This window comes from Pteropus alecto, unplaced genomic scaffold (assembly GCF_000325575.1).
Source record: "Pteropus alecto unplaced genomic scaffold, ASM32557v1 scaffold185, whole genome shotgun sequence".
Taxonomy (NCBI): domain Eukaryota; kingdom Metazoa; phylum Chordata; class Mammalia; order Chiroptera; family Pteropodidae; genus Pteropus; species Pteropus alecto.
In genome coordinates, this window is record NW_006438088.1 from 4531253 (window position 1) to 4550206 (window position 18954).

The following is an 18954-nucleotide window of genomic DNA, read 5'->3' on the forward strand; positions in this document are numbered from 1 at the left end:
TACACATTTGTAAGATACTTCATTCCTACTGATAAATTCTTATCATTTTAATAACAAGATGAATTCTTAAACTGCACGTGATTCTAAACAGGAAAAATATGGTCGAAGTACGATAATAAGAATTTGGGGGAAAGTCATGTTATCTTAGCATTAAAAATAGCTAAGAATGGGAACATGAAATATAGCCAGACCCACGGGCTACCCTGTGGGCTCCATGAGAGCAAGGACCTCGTCAGGCTTGTTTGTCACTGTGTCCCAGCTCACTCTGCATTGGGCCTGGTACTCAATAAAAACTAACTGAATATTCTAGACAATTTAGTAAGGCCCCATGGTGAGAAAATCTGAACTGAAAATAGATCAAGGGCATGAAAGAACTTTAAGAAAAGATGGGAGGATCATCATGAAACAATGTGATTAGTAGATAGACATAGATATAGATATATATATTAGTGTAAGGAGAGAGTTAGAAAAACTGGAGAGAATTTGTTTCAGGTCAGTACAAAAGAAAACTTCCTTAATAACAGAGCTAGGAACTGGGAGCTCAGGAAGAAACTGAATGACTCTCTGTTGTCAGAGCTGCTGGAAACAGGGGGATTCCTGCCCTGGAGACAGACCTAGGTGACTAGTGGGGTCCTTTACAACTTTAAAATCCTCAAGTTCAATTAAAACTCAGAAAGCGAGTTACTATAGTAACAATAAATAGTGTTTGGCTAAATTTGGATGAGTCTTAATAGCATAAGGCTTCAGGTGTATTGTGGCTTAAACTGAAATTCTGTAAATTATTTTGGGAACATTCCTATATTCCAAGTAACCTCACAAAGCACCACTAGCATGTAAGTTAGGGACTGTCTGAAGACAGAGGCAATAATGCATTATAACTTCAACGTACAAATGCATTTTCTGTTAGACTTGATACTTGGATTCAAAAAACACCAACATATGAGAGATTATAAACTTGGGCTCCATGAAGTTGGCTTTCTGATAGCCTGTCAGAATCTGGCTCTCGGACTTGAATTTAAGAAAGGAAGCCATAGATGGAAGGAGATTTGACTTTGGGTGGTGAACACACAATGCAATATGCAAATGATGAATAATTGAATTGTACACTTGAAAATTATATAATTTTGTTAATCAATGTCAACCCAATAAATTTAATTCAAAAAAGAAAGGAAGCCATAATAATACGTTTATATTAGAGAGTTACATTCCGTTCCTGGACTTCTGCTCCTCTTCTAGTAGAGTTGTACAGAAGGAAATGCATGTGATTACTTAATAGGATTTCTTGAGTGCTTTTCTTTCCTTCTTCTTTGCTCAAATGTTGCTTTACCGACAAAGTTTCCCTGACTATCCTATTCCAAATTGCAACTTCCTTTTCCACATTCCATATTCCTTGCTTTATTTTTATCTCTCCTCACTTTCTGCTATACTATCTAACTTACTGGGTTTACTTTCTGCCTTCCACCCTCACTGGCATGTAAGCTCCATAACGAAAGGCAGGTTTGTCTCTTTTGTTCCCCTCCTGATCACTAGAGTCTATAACAGTGCCTGACATACAGCAGATGCAGATGCTCGATAAACATTTGAAAGGACACATGAGTGTTGCCTGACATATCAGCAAGGAGCTCTGTGTGGACCTGGATGTGTTGTGTGGTCTGGGCTGGGGATGCAACTTCTCTCACTATACAAAATGGGAAAAGGGAGAGAGTCTCTTCTCTTCCTCCAATGTGTTGTGAAGCTGAATGATACATGAAAGCACTTTCATCTGCTCAGTGGAATGACATAAAGTCAAAACGATGTCATTAATAATGCAGCTAGACCAGTCTTTAACAAATATCACCCTGGGCAAACCCTCGAACTTTGCCCTATTTTCTAGACATATAAAATAGTCTCTAGCAGCAACATTATGCCTCCACAGTTATAGAGAATAGCATCTTTAATAAGACCAAACATAATTTTGATCCTTGCCAACTATTTTTCTATGTACACTATGGAAAAGAGGCTAGTCAAGAAGAACCAAAATAATTACTGAGACAAAATCCTTCTTAGAGCAAAAACTCTAGTATATGAAGCAGACCCATGATTTAGGGTCACCTTTCAATGGGCAATACTTACTGACCTGGGTATGAAGTTATCTTTTAGAGATGCAACAGAGTGTGATGGTCAAAATGACGGGCTATGGTGCCGTACTGCTTGGGTTCAAATACTGCCTTTGCCTCCTACAAGGTGTGTTTCCTTAGGCAAGTCATGTGAATATGCTGGTCTTAGTGTCTTCTTGAGTAAAACTGGAATAACAGTAGCACTTAAACTTCCTAGGTTTTGATGGTTAAAAGAGTTAATGTGAGTATAGTTCTTAGAGCAGGACCTGGCACATAATACCATTCAATAAAAATTAGCCGTTAGTATTATTAGAGAATGAGGAGTATCTTCAGTAAATTAAAGTTTTTACCGGATGACTCTCCATAAGTTAATCTGATTGGTAGAAAGCTAGTAACTTCCAACAATGTTATCGAAAAATCTAGACTGCCATTCCTTCCCCATTACTAATGAAAACAAATAAGCCATAATTTTAATGAACATAAGTTGCCTTGATTTTCTTTACTTAGGAGTATAACTTACTTTTAAAAATAAGAGCAAAAGGCAGGGAAGGGAAAATTTCCCTAATTAATTTATCAGCTTATTAGTTGTAATGGTTGTAGTAGTGAGTACAGATGTTTTTGGTTGATATTTTAAATTATTGTCTTTCTCTTTTACATTATTTTCCAATCTTTAGTTTCTTTTATAAAGTCCTAAAGCACCCAGTGCCGTATTTCTAGTTATGGTGGATATTCAATAAATAAGAGATTCAAGGCACATTTAAGTGTACATACCAGGTACAAATCATTATATAAAGCACCTGACGTGGGGCTAAGATGAGTGACACATTCTCTGCCCTTAAATAGTAAACTAGTCAACTTTACATAGCAAACTTTGCATAGTAAACTAGGAACAGACAGATAAACTAGAAAAGTCAATATGGAGGTGTCACACAGCAGTACAAACAAACGAGGGGCGGTCCATACGCAGCTGATGCAGAGTCAAGGCCAGGAGTGTCTTCAGAAAGAAAAGGCACGTCATGGCCCTGCACAGATGGCACAGAGGTGGGAGGAAGGTGCTCCGAGGAGGTGAGAGGAACAAAAAGCAGGGCCTGGGGACAAGAAGACTTAGGGCACACTCAGCGAGTGACCCTGTGTGAGTGCAGTCCAAGACTTGTGACTAAACAGAGAAAGATATGACAGGAAAGGTCAGTTTGGATTACTTTTTTAAAAATTAAATGTATTGGGGTTAATAAAATTATGTAGGTTTCAAGTGTACAATTCAATACCACGTCACATGTATATTACATTGTGTGCTCACCACCCAAAGTTAAATCTCCTTCTGACAGCATATATTTGACCCCCTTTACCCTTATCTACACCCCTCCCCACCCCTCCAAACACTAAACTGTTGTCCATGTCCATGAGTCTCTGTGTTTGTCTGGTTCTTTTCAATTTTGAGGAGAGCTGAGAAGTCTAGAATTCATTTAGGAAACGAGGTGGGGTCAGCCACACTCTGAGTAAGACATGACAGGACCCAAGTCCCCCAGAGAGAGTCCCTTGTCGTGGCATCGGGATGGTCTGTAGGGGAGGCGAGAGATGGGCGCTCTGCCCACTTTCCCCCAAACCCACAATGACCTCTGCTCTCTCTTCCCACTCCGTCCTCAAACTGTGTCATTCTAGCAACAAGAACCCCAACAGCTGAGGCCTGGGGTATGAGGAGGCCACGTCCACAGCCCCATCTCATGTTCCACTTTATGTAGTGAGTTTCTGTCCCGAATCATATGGTAACTTCTTGTCCTAGTTACCAGCTTTATTCCCTGGTTTCTTAAAAAAGAAAAAAAAAAGGATGGAAGCCCTATTGGAATCTTGCTGATTCCTTTTACCTGGTACCCTCTGCCTGTGAAAACTACCACCTGCCTGGATTTCCCATCTCACTCACCTGTATGCTCTGTTATTCTACCCTACCTGGTGGAACATGTATCATTTTGCTGTGAGGTACCCACTGCTCTATTTGCCTGGCCTGTTACTTGGAAAATTGTTATCTTGCTTACTCTGGGGTTCCTGACAGCCTGTGCCATCCTGAACCTCCTCTGTCAGCCTCATCAACGACGTCAGGTTCCCCTTGTAGGCTTACTGCCAGAACCCAGAATTCTCCAGAATTCTATAGCTTTTTAATAGCTATAGAATTTAATTTTTAAATTTCCATTTCTATAGCTATAGTACAGCTAATACCTGAGTAGAGCACAGAGGCCACCTGCAATAACTGAGACAGAGAGTGATAAGGACCAGACCATGGGAATGGAGAAGAAAGGCTGATGTTGAGACCCTACACTAGGAGGAAATAAAGGAATGGTTCTGGGAACTAACCAAATGGAGAAGATGGTAACGGGCAAGGAAGAGACAAAGAACTCCATGGTTCAAAGCCTGAATGCCAAAGAAAGCAATGTCTGCAACAGCAAGGACAGCGGGGGTTGGCAAGGGATCTGTTTAGGTTTGGAACATGTTTGTACACAGTACTTTTCCACTCCCTCGTCCCTCATTCTCTGTGTTCATTCATAGTATTTATCAGTACATCTCACCTCTCTAGCATGAAAGCTCCCTGAGAGCAGGAACCTCGCTAGTTTATTCACTGCAGAACACCCGACTCCAGAGCAGTGCCTGGCGGGTACCATGTTTTCAGTGTAGGGTACGTAGACCAAGTGAATGAATTTTGAGTTAACACCCAGACCTCAGGCAGTGCTGCCCATCAGGTGCTCGGGGTAGAAGTGCCTGGGCCTTGGCTGGAGCCTGGGTTTAAGAGACGTGGGTACTAGAAGAGAGGGTGTGATGAGGAAAGGCACATTCAGAGAAAGAGAAAGGCTAATAAGACATGTGGCAAATCTGCCTCGAAGATTTAGGGGTGATAAGAAGGGGAAGAAGGGGGGCAAAAGAGAGAAAGAAAAGTCAAAGACAATCAAGATGGTAATGACACCTTTGGTAAATCGAGGAAGGACCAAGCAGTAATGGCAAGTGTTGAAGAGGGTGAGATGAATAAAAATGAGAGAGTAATACTAATTTTCATGATTAGGAGGCTTGGAGAAACCTCAGTGGAGTTCTGGACGCCAGGGTGATTGCAATGGGACGGGGGATGAGAGTGTGGGGAGAAAGTGGAAGCAGCAGATACAAGATGCTTTCAAGATGCTTGGCCCCGATAGTAACGGACGATGCAGAAGTCAGAGAAATAACTAAGTTAAATGGGGTGTTTGCTTGTATTCTTAGCTTTGGGGAGATGAAAGTATATTTAAAGACACAGAGAGAGGAGCTTCAGCACCCCTCTCCCCCAAAAAGGATGAAAGAAAAATCAGATGTGATATTGATATTTTGAGTTCTAGGGATAAGGAAGGGACAGAACCTGGGAGGGCCCTTTCAGTCAGGAGAAGAAAAATAAAGAAGAGAAGCACCTGGGGAAGGTAAATGGACAGGCGGCTATTCTCCTGCCCTAGAACCTAGCAGCCCACAGACTAGCTTAAACCAGAGGTGAGGATACAGGTGACTTTCTGCTTTAAAACATAGCCAGAGAACTTGAAATCGGGCCCAGTCCCAGCCTGTCTCACAGGACAAGACGGTCTTCCAAAACATAGTTGACCCAAGGACCACCAAAGCAGGCTGAGGACAGGATGCTTCTTAACTTCTACCACCATAGGAAATGTGTGATTACAATGGCATTTATTACAATGGCATTAATAAATCAGCATTGCACCCTATCTACTACCGATTAAAAATTCCTACAGCAGAAGCCCAGACTAGGGAAGGTGGTATTAATCACTGCACAGCGAAACAGAAAAAGATTTGTGTCCATGTGACTATAAAGCCAGGAGTTTAAGTGAAGGAAAAACACAAAAGAGTTACTATTTTTTTGGAAGGAATTCATCTTCATTCATATCCCAAGATAGTATGGGTCTTGCCTCAGGTATACTTTAGTTTGCGAGATAGCACATGGCCTCGGTCATATCCAAAAAGCTAGATTTCCCTGTTCCTGAGATAATTTATTGAAACAGAAAACACATTTTTCTTGGTTATTTCCGACTGCATCAGTTTTCCTCTAGATGTGACATCTTTCCTCATCGTGAAAAAAACATAATCTACCATTTTGTGCTTCCTTTTGTTTTAGGCTTTACTTATACATTCCACAAAGCTCAGCAGAAATTTAAGCCTGAAAATAAACATACATTTAAGGTGACGATAAAATACTTTGTAATGGGACACTTGATAATCTCTTATGAAATTCAAGTAGAACATCAGCAGTAATATGGGTTTAAAAAATCATGCAAGTAAATGTAGGAGGCAAATTCATTAAGAACTGTTAACTCATCTACTTGGTTTATTTTTATTCTATTAGTCACAATTTTGATGAAAATTAAAAAAACAAAAGGCATGTAATAATTTTCTCAGTTTTAATGTAGTTTGGAAGACTTTAGGAACTAGGGATATAGGATCCACCAATAACTTGTTGAAGCTAAATTTTGTATAAAATCCTGTGTGAATTTTAAAAGGAAAAAAGAGAACACAAAGACGGCCAGACTATCCTCGGTAACCATGGGATAACATAAAATAACACTTTAGGCTGTTTAAAATGACTTTTCTTAAATATTCGGGGTTGGTGGAAACATGTTACAGCTTCCCTACTGTTGAAATAATTAAAAGGAGGTGATAAGGGAAGATGAAGCGGTATTTCAGGGTATTTCTTTGTAGCTGTATTTTCTACTTTAGGGAGAGAGAAGTTAGCAGTCCAGATTCATTTTTGATTTTTAATAAACACTAGAAAGAGGCAGACTGTGTGTTATTTTGAAAGAATGAGCAGATACAAAGGTATCTTCTACAAAGGTAGAAAAACCTCTCAATAATGGAGCATCTTCTCTCAGAGAGAAACTGTCCTTTTCAAAACAGGAAACAGGCTGAAGAGGGAATCCAAAATCTTGGCTCAGGTCTTAGCTCAGGCACTAACTAGTTGTGAAAGTCAGGAAAATTCCTTCATTTCTTTGGGCTTCCATTTATGCTAATTTCTAGAATAATTATACTAATACTCTGAAAACTGTTCCTTCATTTTTGTTAATTTTCTTCACAAATGCACCGCACATGTTAAATAGTTTTTAGTCCAGTTTATCCTTTAAAAGGACAAGACAATTGAAGACACTTCTATCTTCTCTCTGTTATTGTCCAGATCCCTAATCCCCCCCCATCTTGGGTAGCCGTGGTAATGTGAAGAGCCAGTTTCTCCAATGCTTAGGAAACCATGAAAGTGAGGCAGTTAAAAAGCCCATGTGTGTCCATTCACAGCTGAAGAACAAGGGACAACAAAGTGCCCAGCCAGGGGTTGGAAGGAGTCAAGGACCGACAACAGAATACGGAACTGAAAACACCCTAGAATTCAACTCATTCACCTCTGTAACCTAAGAAGCCAATTAGAAACTAAAGAGAATTCAACCACCAAGCAATCATTTCCCTCTAAGTCAAGTCTCTTTTCTGTTTCTATCTTTTTATTATAAAACTTTTCCAATATCTACAAACAGAGAGATGCAAATAAACCCCATGTACCCACTGCTGAGCTTAAGCAATTACCAACTTGTGGCCAATCTTCTTTCATCTATATTCATTCCTCTTCCAGGATTATTTTGAAACAAATCATGATTTCTTCTTAAATATTAAGTGCTCAAAGAAATTGTATAGCTACAAATGCATCAGAAACAGTTTTCTTTAGGAACCTTTGGTGTCCCTAATCCACACACTCACACTACTTGTGGTATTTCCTATTTTATTTAGCCGCTCTTGAACTAAAGGCCAGCTCTTATCTCGGCACGGACCAGGAGGATATGTTCTGTGACCCTGCACATACAGAGACAATATTAGACTGTTGCGCAATAAGGAATTTTGATGAAGGGACTGTTTTGGACTACAACCATGGAAAAAGCTGAACTTATATCAAGATATATAAATAAAATACCACTAATACTGGATACTTACTTAAATTGGGTTTAATTCTGGCCGGAGATTTAAAGCTAAGCTTCCTCCATGAGTCCATAAAAAAGGTACTAAATAATTCTTAAGGTTTAATGAATTCACAAAATAAAATAACAATGAAATATTTTCACACCAGTGGGGTTATGGCTCCCCTAGGACAGAGTCCAGTTATTTGTCCTAAAGACAGGATGGAAATTTAAAATTAAACAATAAATACAGCAACATTTTTTTTCCATACAGTCATTCACATTTTTCGCACAGAACAAACACATTCGAAAAAGACATTAAAAATTTTTAATTAACAAATAGGATTGTGCTATTGAAACTAAGTAGATAAGTAACAGTGTGTGTATGTGGGGTGTGTGTGTGTGTGTGTGTGTGTGTGTAAATGGATACTTGCAGCTACAATGGTGACAAATAATACTTCCACTTCTAACTTTCATCTTACCTCCCTGCTCCCTGAACACTGGCATTTTATATGAATTTACAAGTATATATATAAAACTAAGAATATATTAGGGAGCCAGAATAGAAAAAGAAGGCAAATCAGAATTCTAAGTTGTTTCATCCTTAAATAAAATAATTTCATTTCAAATATGGATTATTTTTCTGAAAACAAAAACAAAAACAAAAACAATAAACTCTGCAAAACACAATTTTTTTTTGACTTTTTGAAGAATTTAACAAATTATCTTCCCTTCTAATAAAGCGATGATATTCATACCTGCTGAGGTTTCTCTAAATTTGTCACTGGTCTTCTTTTTCCTCCATTTCCAAGGCTTAAAGATTTTACCAATGGTGGAGAGTTTCCCCTTTCTCTTGAAGGGAGGTGTTTGGGAACCTGCTGTTGGGCCATCTGAGTTTGCTATCGAAGCTTTGTCCAGTCCATCAACTGTATAAGGAAAAATAAAGTCAGAGAAAAGCTGTAATAAAAGTTTGAAACAACATCGTCTATTTCTCCCTGCACTGTTAATAGTGAACATGCCCATGTTAAGTGGACTCTCACATGAAGTATTTTTGCCTCGTTTCCTAGCTGATAGAACTTCCCTGATATCAATCAATAAACCAATCACTCAAAAAGAAATGACAGTCCCCTTAGATAATCGTTTGGGAGAATAAAAAAGAAGCAAGAGACTTACACAGTAGGTAGAACCGGACAAATAAGGGTCCGTGAAACACAAGCGAATCCATCTGCAACAACTACACCAATATTTTGTGCAGGAATAGAGTAGTCTAAGTATTTCTGAAATAGGGTGTTCCTCCAGAGGCCAGTCTGACATTCTCAGTAACGAAAATTTCTGGCGTGGTATAGATAAATCTATGGTTTCTCCTTTGGCAAATAAAATTTAGCGCCCCAAATCTAAACGCTAATTTTTACAAAGCCAAAACTATCTTTTGCTTCCATTACCAAAAAAAAAAAAAAGTTTTCGGCTTCAAATAAACTGATAGCTATCATGAGTGATAAGAAATATGTGAAAAATGTGGGTATTGTGTGTGCCAGAACATATCTTCAAATGCTTTAATCATTTAACTAGTCAGAACATATCTTTATATGCTTTCAGCATTAAATTAGTCAAAAAAAAAAGGCCTGAAACCTTACGTTGCCTTGCACTATGTTCAAAATAGAAGGAAGATAGTGATGACTTATATTAACCCAACTATCAAATTTTAACGGCAAAAAACTAGAAGCAACCCAGAATAAATTATAGTATTTTTTTTATGCAGTGAAATAGCACTCAGCCTGAGGAAAAAAACAAGCGATTAATACATACAAACACAATACATACAAAAACATTGTGCTCGGGCAAAAGAGGGACAAATGAGTACATACTGTGTGGTTGTATTTATATGAAGTTCTAAAAGAGGCAAAATGAATGTATGGAAAACCTCGCCCCCCAAAAAAACAAAAACGAAAAAGAAGAAATAAAAAATTCAGAACAATAGTTACTTCTAGAGTGAGATGGAGGTAGGAATTAACTGAGAAGCGATGTGAGGGAATTTTCTGGGGCGATGGAAATTCTCTCAATAAGGGATGGATTATACAACTCATCAAATGGTATTTATGATACTGTGCATTTCACTTTACATAAAACTTACCTTTTAAAAAGCTCTAAAAAAGTAGCGAAATCCAATTAATAAATACAGGCCAAAGTGTTTAGGGGTGAAGTGTACTGAGGTTGATCAAAAACAATAAATGAATAGATAGAAAGAAGAGACGGATAAATACACAATAAAGTAAAATATAGCAAAATGTTAAGTGTTGGATCTAGGTGGTGGATTTGCTGCAGCTAACTGCATAAGTCTCTCTCACATTCAAAACTTTCCTAACAAAAATAGCAGGAAAAGCAAAACCAATAAAGACAGAATGGCGAGGACTTCTTGCAGAAAGATGTAACAGACTTATTTTTTCCTATTCCTCCTGTGAAATACAAATTAAAAACCCTAGGTGTTATATATAAAACCAACAGAAGAAGACGTTGTAATGTGAAAAGAAAGTAGGCCAGCCTGGGACCTCAGAACCCAAGAAACAAGGTGAAGGTAAGATCTCTGGGTTTCCTTTTTGTCTCATATAAACCAGACCTGTAGCTGACGCAGTCATCAATCTGGAAATACTAATAGTCACAGGCCACCAAAGCCTCAACAAAAGCTGCTCTCTCTAGCCAAAGGAGCAGGAAAGGAACAGCCTAGCAAGACAGAAAACTTTTAAACAATAACTGCTCTACTTCAGCCAAATACCACAGAGGAAACTATGACCATCTATGCCAGCAAAGATTGAGTGGGGAAACGAGACTTGTACTCTCACGAAGCTCTATAACAGAGAAGACCAAGTAGGGAACTTCTCGCCTGACAGCTGGCAATGAAGCATCATCTATAATGTCAGTGGAGATCATGTGGGAGCCTGGAATTCCAACCCTGTCTGAAAGGCATCTCTCTTCCTCCATCCCCCTTAACCCTGGGGAAGTAACAAGCTACTGCCCAGTGGGAATAAGACCATCCCCACCTGCTCTGGTGTCGGTGGAGACCACGTGGGGATCTGGAAACCCCACTGTGCCCAACAGAGACAAGGAGTCACCACCTCCCCCATTTCTGCCACCAAGTATCAACCAAGGGCAAGTGGGGAACCTGGATTTTCCCTCTGCCTGGCAGTAATGAAGTGGCACCCCTGCTTCGCTTTCTGAAAATATGGCAGACGAAGCCAGTTAAAACAAAAGATTCAATGAAATTTAGAGTCTTATCACATAATACAAAAATGTCTATGTTGCAATGAAAAATTATTTGACATACCAAGAGCCAGGAAAAAAAATCTTAAACTGAATGCAAAAAAGAATCAGTATATGCTAATGCCTAAATCTTTATGAGCACTCCTTCTAAACAAATATGATAAATCCTATTCTTCCCATGAGTGAGATGAAAGTTCTGTGTATGGCTCCTAACCCTACTTGACCCTGCCCATGCTGGCCATGGTGCAATAGGCAGAGGGATATGCAATAGACTGATTTTAAAGCTAAGCTAGAGTGAAAAAGTAAAATCCATATTTACTTCACTTCCACTCCTGTCCAAATGCCTTCGTTAAACTAGGGGCAAACCGAAGGAGGAACCAATGGCGTTTCTTCTTCATTGAGACTTTATGCTGTAGGGCTTAACTGTGAACATTTACATGTTGTGAAATATAAAAGGGCTGACTATTACGAACACAGGAAGTAAAGTCTCCATCTCGAATTCACCTCTGTGGCTATAGACGCACATCGAGTTCTCATTTTCTCTCAGCCCACATTTCTAGTTCCCCGACACTCCATAAAAATTCTGCTTTGGACCTAAACCATTTAAGAATGGTCTGTTTACTCCTGAAAACAAAAATAAACACAGGAAAAAAAAAAACACACACAAAAATTAAATAATTCCCTAGGTGACAGAAGGTGACAGATGGCGAGATTGAGTGAGGTAGTTGATGAGTGAAAAATGAAAGCCTTAATGTTAAATTCATAGCTGCATATGAAATGAACAGCCATTATCTTTCTTTGTTATGCATTTGCAATTCTAGTCTTTATCTCTGCTTTGGAAAGGGCCTGGGCGAGTGCCAATGACCACAGCAGCACACACACACACATACTCCCTCCCCCACCCCCACCCCCGCTGCTGCCCCCCAATGAATGAATCCACCTGTAATTTCATAATTGCTGGGCTATTATAGTAAATTACACTTGCGATTAGAAACCATATGTTGGCACAGTTGGTCAAATTGCCATTGTGTTTCTCTTACATTAGAAACATAAAGGGATTGTCACCTGCTTTTGAGTAGTATAAACGCTCTCTTTTCCTGCAAACACCTAAGGTACTGCCAGTGCCATTGTTATTTCTACAATTTTTCTTTTGGACCAACTTGCCATTAAAAACTAGCTTGAATTTTCTAAAAAAAAATTCACAATTCCAGTGAATTCTGCATTTACACACAGATAAAAACAAGTTGCCAGGTAAATCCCAGATGAAAGGCAAAATTTCCTGACTCTTTTAAATGTTAATTTTTACCCGCTATCATAATAAGAGTGATCTGTCATACATCAAAAACTTTCCTTTTCACACTTGAGATCAGCATTTTAAAATATTTAAAATATCATTTAAATATTTTGAAATACAATAAAAAAGAAATAGCCATTACTTGTTCGAATGCAGGCATTTTAAATGACACAGCTCAGTCTGTTTTCCCACAAACAAGCTCACACCTAACAAGACTTCCCCAGCCACAAACTGGTAAGAATTCAGATTACATGCAGGTTTTATTTTTCATTTAAACAGAAATTTATCAATTAAGCAGTTCCCGTGCAAATGTGACTACAGAAGCCAAAAACAGATGAGGCTAGATAATTACCAGATAAAATAAAGTATAGGTTTGGTCAGTCTTCCCTCTGAGATATGAGAATTTAATGACAAGGATTCTTAGAAAAATTAAATCTAATATGAGAGTTTGTAGTATTCTTGTAATATCAGGTAGTTATGTGATATTTTAGATATTTATTCTAGATTTTTCTCTGCACGTAATTAGTTCAGCCCCTGAGGAAGTGAGACAAATGTGGCAGAGTATTCTACTTTTCATAATTTTGTAGGTCAAAGGTCATTAAAAAAAATAAAACAAGCAAACCAACCTTTATTTCCTTAAAATATGATTTCTAGGCTATTTTCTTTTTTCTTTTAAAATAAAAAAGTTTAATGAAATATTAAAAGGGTGAAATTATATACTATTCAGTAACATTAAAAGATAAAACATCAGTATCAAATACTGATCATTCCAGAAATTGAAGGCTGGTTCCATATTTTAAGAATGAATGTAATTCATTATATTAAGAGATTTAAGAAAAACCGTATGATATCTCAATAGATGCAGGAAAAGAACAGGACCACATCCAACATCCCGTCCTCGTGTGCACGTTCACAGCAGGAACACAAGGGAACTCCCATAATTTGATAAAGTGAATTTCAATAAAGCTTAGAGCTAACAGCACACTTCATGTTAAAAGATGGTGTCTCCCTGATATCCGGCACTTGCCAAGGATACTCTCTCATCGCACCCAAGCAGGGGACGCTTCAGTTGTGGCCCAGGAGAGTCGGGGGAGAAGGTGACCATGAAGAGAACTCTTGGAAGGGCTGTGAGCTCTTGGAAGGGAATGGTAAGGGAGACCACCATTCAGAGGAAGCGTAGGCATCCCTGTGATGACGCAGTACACATGCACGACACCGCTAGGCTACTCTCTTTGTGCTTTTGTCGTTTATTATGCTTACATAGTATTATCATTCAATTTTAAATTTGTTTTACAGTTTTTATGTTTCCATTATAATTCTGCATCTTTCCCCTTTAAATTCACAGAACCTATGACATAGAAGCATTAGAGGAGCATATAGAGAAGATTTTTTATTTCCTACATTTACACGAGGCTTCTCTCTCAACTGACACATGACACAGGATATGTGTTGTCATACACAGGGGCGTACATACAATTTCTGGGCACAGAATCAAGTAGACAAGGTCAGAGTAAATGGATGCAATGAGCCATCGCAGATGAGATTGAATAATGGTTTTCAGGCAGCTAGGAGCTACCCTGTGTTGAGCTGTCTAAAGGAGATCCTTATTCTCTTGCTCATCAGAGATGACACTGGGTTAGATCAATTCTCTTTTTTTGTGTGTGTGTGGTAAGAGAAATGACTAGTGGAAGGCAAGAGAAAAGGAGCAGAAAAATCAAAATGTGTGTCGTTACACAGGAGCCAACTGAAAGAGTCCCAAAGGCCAAAGCTGAAACGATTTGAGCAACAAATTAAATAATGTAGTATTAGGTTATAATCTGAAGTATAAAATAAATATGCATAAGTCCATACTGATATAACTATTAAAGAAATAAATAAATGTGAGAGAGCAGACAAATCTGTAGAGAAATTACAAATAAGTTATATATCTACTCCCACTCCTTAATAGTAATGTACCAATGCTCCTTCCCTGGGTATAAAAAATGTATCATAACTGATAGGAGATGAACAATAGGACAAACTAAGCTGGGAGTATATGAGAACTCTCTACTATCTATGCAACTTTTCTGCAAATCTAAGTCTATTCTAAAATAAGGGTTTCATTTGTTAAAATGTGGCATTAGCTAGCATGGACGTCACTGAGGATGAGGATTTGGGAGACTCTTAGGGGAGAGGATATCAGCTCTAGAGAAACCTCAGGGCATACTGTTTTTTCTCAACAGTAAAGAGTAAACATGCTTTATAATTGCTCATCTTTCTCTCCAAAATCTCTCCCTTTATTAACGTTTTCAATTCCCTGTATTTTATAACTAAGAGAGTATTTCCAGGTCCTTGAATTGCTGTTTCAATACTTGTTAGCACATGACAGTCCCAAATAAGGTAAGTTGTATTCAAAATCTTACAAAAGGGTAGACAGTGGGCCCAGTTCCAGAATGGCAGCAGGAAGCACTCACTCACAGTTACTGTGAAACCATACAGAGAGATCGAAACTTATGATCCAGCACACACGCACATGCACACACACACACACACACACGCACACTCACGCACACACACCATGTACTGCTAATATAAAATGGAAAATCTGGGAATAAAAATTTTAAGTTCTCTATTTCTAAATAACTGAAGCTGAACTGTTTTTAATCATACAATTTTATTTGGGAATCAAAAGTAAATTTAAAGGGCTTAAATTTGTTTACGACAACTGAGGATGCATTTTCTAGCGCATCCATTTTTCTTCCAGAACTCATGGGTATGGGAGAAGAGTGGCACAATTCGGGGACAGACACCTCATAGCTCACAGGGGTGTGAAAGTTCCGATGACCAGTACCCACCGCTGAACTGGCACTGACCCACTCGGTTTCATTCTCTCCTGAAACTGGAAAATTAGTGAGTACTTCATTAATAGCAGAACTAATAATCACTAATGTTTATTGAGTATTTACTGTGTGCCAGGCACTGTGCTAAGCACTTGACCTGTATCCGCACATGTTAATTCTCACAATAGTTCTGAGATTAGTAGCATCATTAGTCCCATTTTTGAGATGAGAAAACTAAGATTCACAGAGACTAAGCATCTATCATGGGCAGGGTGCGTGTGCATGCGTGTATGTGTGTGTGCATGTGTATTTACATTCATACAGATAAATAAATAAATAGTTATTGATTAAATTATATGACTGCATAAAGAATAAATAGGTATCTTCCTCAAGTGACACATCAAGTAGGCGGCAGAGTTTGGATAAGAAGTCAGTTCTGTTTGATTCCTGAGATAGGCGTCTTAACCACTGTACTGAAGCCTGCTTTAACTTGGTACCACGACTCACTCTGTAAGGCCCAGGCATCACAGCCAGTAAGACAGGATGCTTGCCCTTAAGCTCAAGATATGGGGTGAGGGGAAGCAGACACACCAGTGGTCCATGACGACAGCCAGCTGGGTGGGGAGGCGCCGGAACACAGGCGAAAGCAGAGCAGCCTCGAAGGAAGCAGTAAACTGGGAGGACTGGGAACATTTCACAGACTGGGAGACTTGAACTAGGATCGCAAAGGTGAGTGGTCTTTTCAGTGGAAATCAAAGAGAGAATAGCCTGAAAGTGAACAAACCAAGGACGGCTGACCTTTTAAAGTAATCCCAAGAAAAATGTTCTCATTATCACAGTATTATGTTCATAACAGAGAGATGATACATATTTATTGAAAAAGCTAAAAACAAATTTATAAAGTCATGTCCTTGACCATGTGAAATGAGGTCAATGGGAAATTTAAAAAAAGGAATTAGAGCATTTTTGCATTTTTTATGTATAAATGTATCTACCACTACTTAAAAATCTGAGAATAATATAATTTTAGAGTTAGAAAAGATCTGAGTTGGCACAGAAGAAAATTGCTTTTGATCAGCTGATAGTTTCAACATTAAGGTAATAATCGTGGCTAAAAATATTTTTTAAATTATTTAGCCATCATCTTTTTAAAATCCAGCATGAGTAAAAGAACAGAATGTAAACAAAAAATTAAATTTTAAAAAAAAGAATAGAATGTGAAAAATGTTGCTATAATAGAGTTAAATGAAGACCTTTTAATCCCCCTAGATGAAGATGGCTCCTATAACTTGCCTCCAAATTTGCCAATTTCCACTCTTCTGTCACTTGAAAGAAACTATAAAGTTCTCAAAAGAAACTTAAAATAAGAACAGTAAAATTAATAACATGGAGCTTCTTCAAAATAATTTTTGAGGTATAACACACATACAGAAAGTAAATGATTCTGTATATGCAATGACCATCCAGACCAAAGTCTAGTTCATTTTTAGGCCAAGAAGCTTCCTTGTGCTTCCTCCTAATCAGAACCTACCCTCTCCCATCCATTTCCCCAAATAACCACTGTTTTGACTTCTAGCATCACTGATTTGTTTCACTTGATCTTGAACTTAGTAGAATTATACAGCAAATCTTTTGTACCTCTCTTCTTTCACTGAATGTTATGTCTGAGATTCATCTAAACACACAAACATTTCAAAGCAAAGCTACCTAGTTAGTTAAAATATAAGAAATATGCTTTCTCAGCAAGACCTCAGATGATAGAGTACTTGAAAATGGTGAGTTTCATTCACAGTTCTTTTTAGAAACGATATCATTACCACTTTCCTTACCTCGAAAATGCAAATAATATCTCTTTTCCCTTACTGGGTTTCTGGGAGAGCTAATCTACGTTTCTCCAATCTTTTGAGATTACTCTGAGGCAAGATTAAAGATGGAGAAGTTTGTTTTCTGTAAATAATGACAGCTTTATGTTTATTCTTACTCTGCATATTAGAGCAAATAGCAGTTCTGAGCAACGCATTCCACAGAAACACTGAGTACGAAGCTATCGATCATAAGAACAATTGTGTTTAATAGGAGTTTTACATTATCATATATATGGCATATATATATGTCATATATATGTATATACACACACACATATATGTATATATATACACACACACACAACGCATTCCACAGAAACACTGGGTATGAAGCTATCGATCATAAGAACAATTGTGTTTAATAGGAGTTTTACATTATCATATATATGGCATATATATATGTCATATATATGTATATACACACACACATATATGTATATATATACACACACACACAACGCATTCCACAGAAACACTGGGTATGAAGCTATCGATGGCTTCCCAAATCATTTACTTGTGGCAGAGACATGGTCAAGGTCATCTGATTTTGATCAAGGCCTTTTTCCTCTCTCTACAAGGCTGTCCTTATTGGAATATGATAGCTGAACTCATGGTGAACCAGCAGCATCTTCTAGTAACTCTAAAAGAGCATTAAGACTCAGATTGTAGGAAAAAAAAAAAGTAAAGAATACATTGCATATTCAGGACAGGCAATAAATCTCGGTTAATGTTCTGAGCTTTGACCATCCAATTTGATGGTTAACTGTTAGCCAAGAAGAGAGCTGAGTCTCAGATCCAAGTCTGCTACTTAACTAGCCCTGTGACCCTGAGCAAAACCCTAATATTTCACTGCTGAAATTAGAAGTGGGTTGGCTCCTCTCCAACTTTAAAGATTCTATGATTCTTGCACTGCTTTGTGCTGAGTATGTCAAGCTTACAGGCCACATTCGGACCTATTCTAAGTGCTTTCTGAATATTGCCTCAGTAATTGCCATCCTCTGAAGTAGGTGTTATTAGTATTCCCATTTTATAAATGAGGAAGTGGAAGCCCTGAGAGACCAAGCAACTTGCCCAAGGTCACAGTTAGTGGATTTTAAACTTAATAGTTTGCCTCCAGGGCATCCTTTGTATAAAATGGGTCAGAGGGTCATGGGTGGGAATAGGGCTCTATTTTAAGAGAAGGCAAGACATAAACCCCAATGCCTAATAACTTAAATCCACCCCCAACCAATTCCTTGGACTAATCCAAGAGTTGGGGCAGGTACCATTTTGCTCTCTAAAACAATGCCCAGTGTCATCACAGTCAAGTTACGCTAGGCAGAGCGTACGCTTCACTTGCATTGACTATGGTCATTTGATTGCACGGCATCCTTGTTTACCATAGTATTAATTTTAGAAATTTGATACTATCAGTTTTTTGATTTGTTTTTCTAATAGAGGCAGCCATTATTGTTAAAGTCCCAAAGGGAAAAGCTCCTAAGGACTTCCATCTGTCTGCAAGCACTGACAGAGAATTTCAGAGTTTAAACTTGTGGCTGATAGGCCTGCAGAATGAATATGTTTGTGCAGCTGTATGACATCCTGATGCACTGACATGAACAATATCCCTTAGACCTGCTGCAGGATATTTAACAGATTAAATAATGCCACTCGGATCTGGGGTTTAAAGAAACCCTGATTAAG

At 38.3% G+C, this 18954-nt stretch overlaps 1 protein-coding gene across 3 annotated transcripts in view; it reads right to left on the reverse strand.

Moving 5' to 3' along the window:
- The window catches only part of PHACTR2 (phosphatase and actin regulator 2), a 222303-nt gene that overhangs the window by 75224 nt on the left and 128125 nt on the right, over positions 1–18954 (reverse strand). For all 3 annotated transcript variants that reach the window (XM_015592136.2, XM_015592137.2, XM_006915356.3), the window contains exon 2: positions 8797–8964. In XM_015592136.2, the coding sequence (XP_015447622.1) occupies positions 8797–8964 (168 nt within the window). The remainder of the gene's footprint in view (positions 1–8796; positions 8965–18954) is intronic.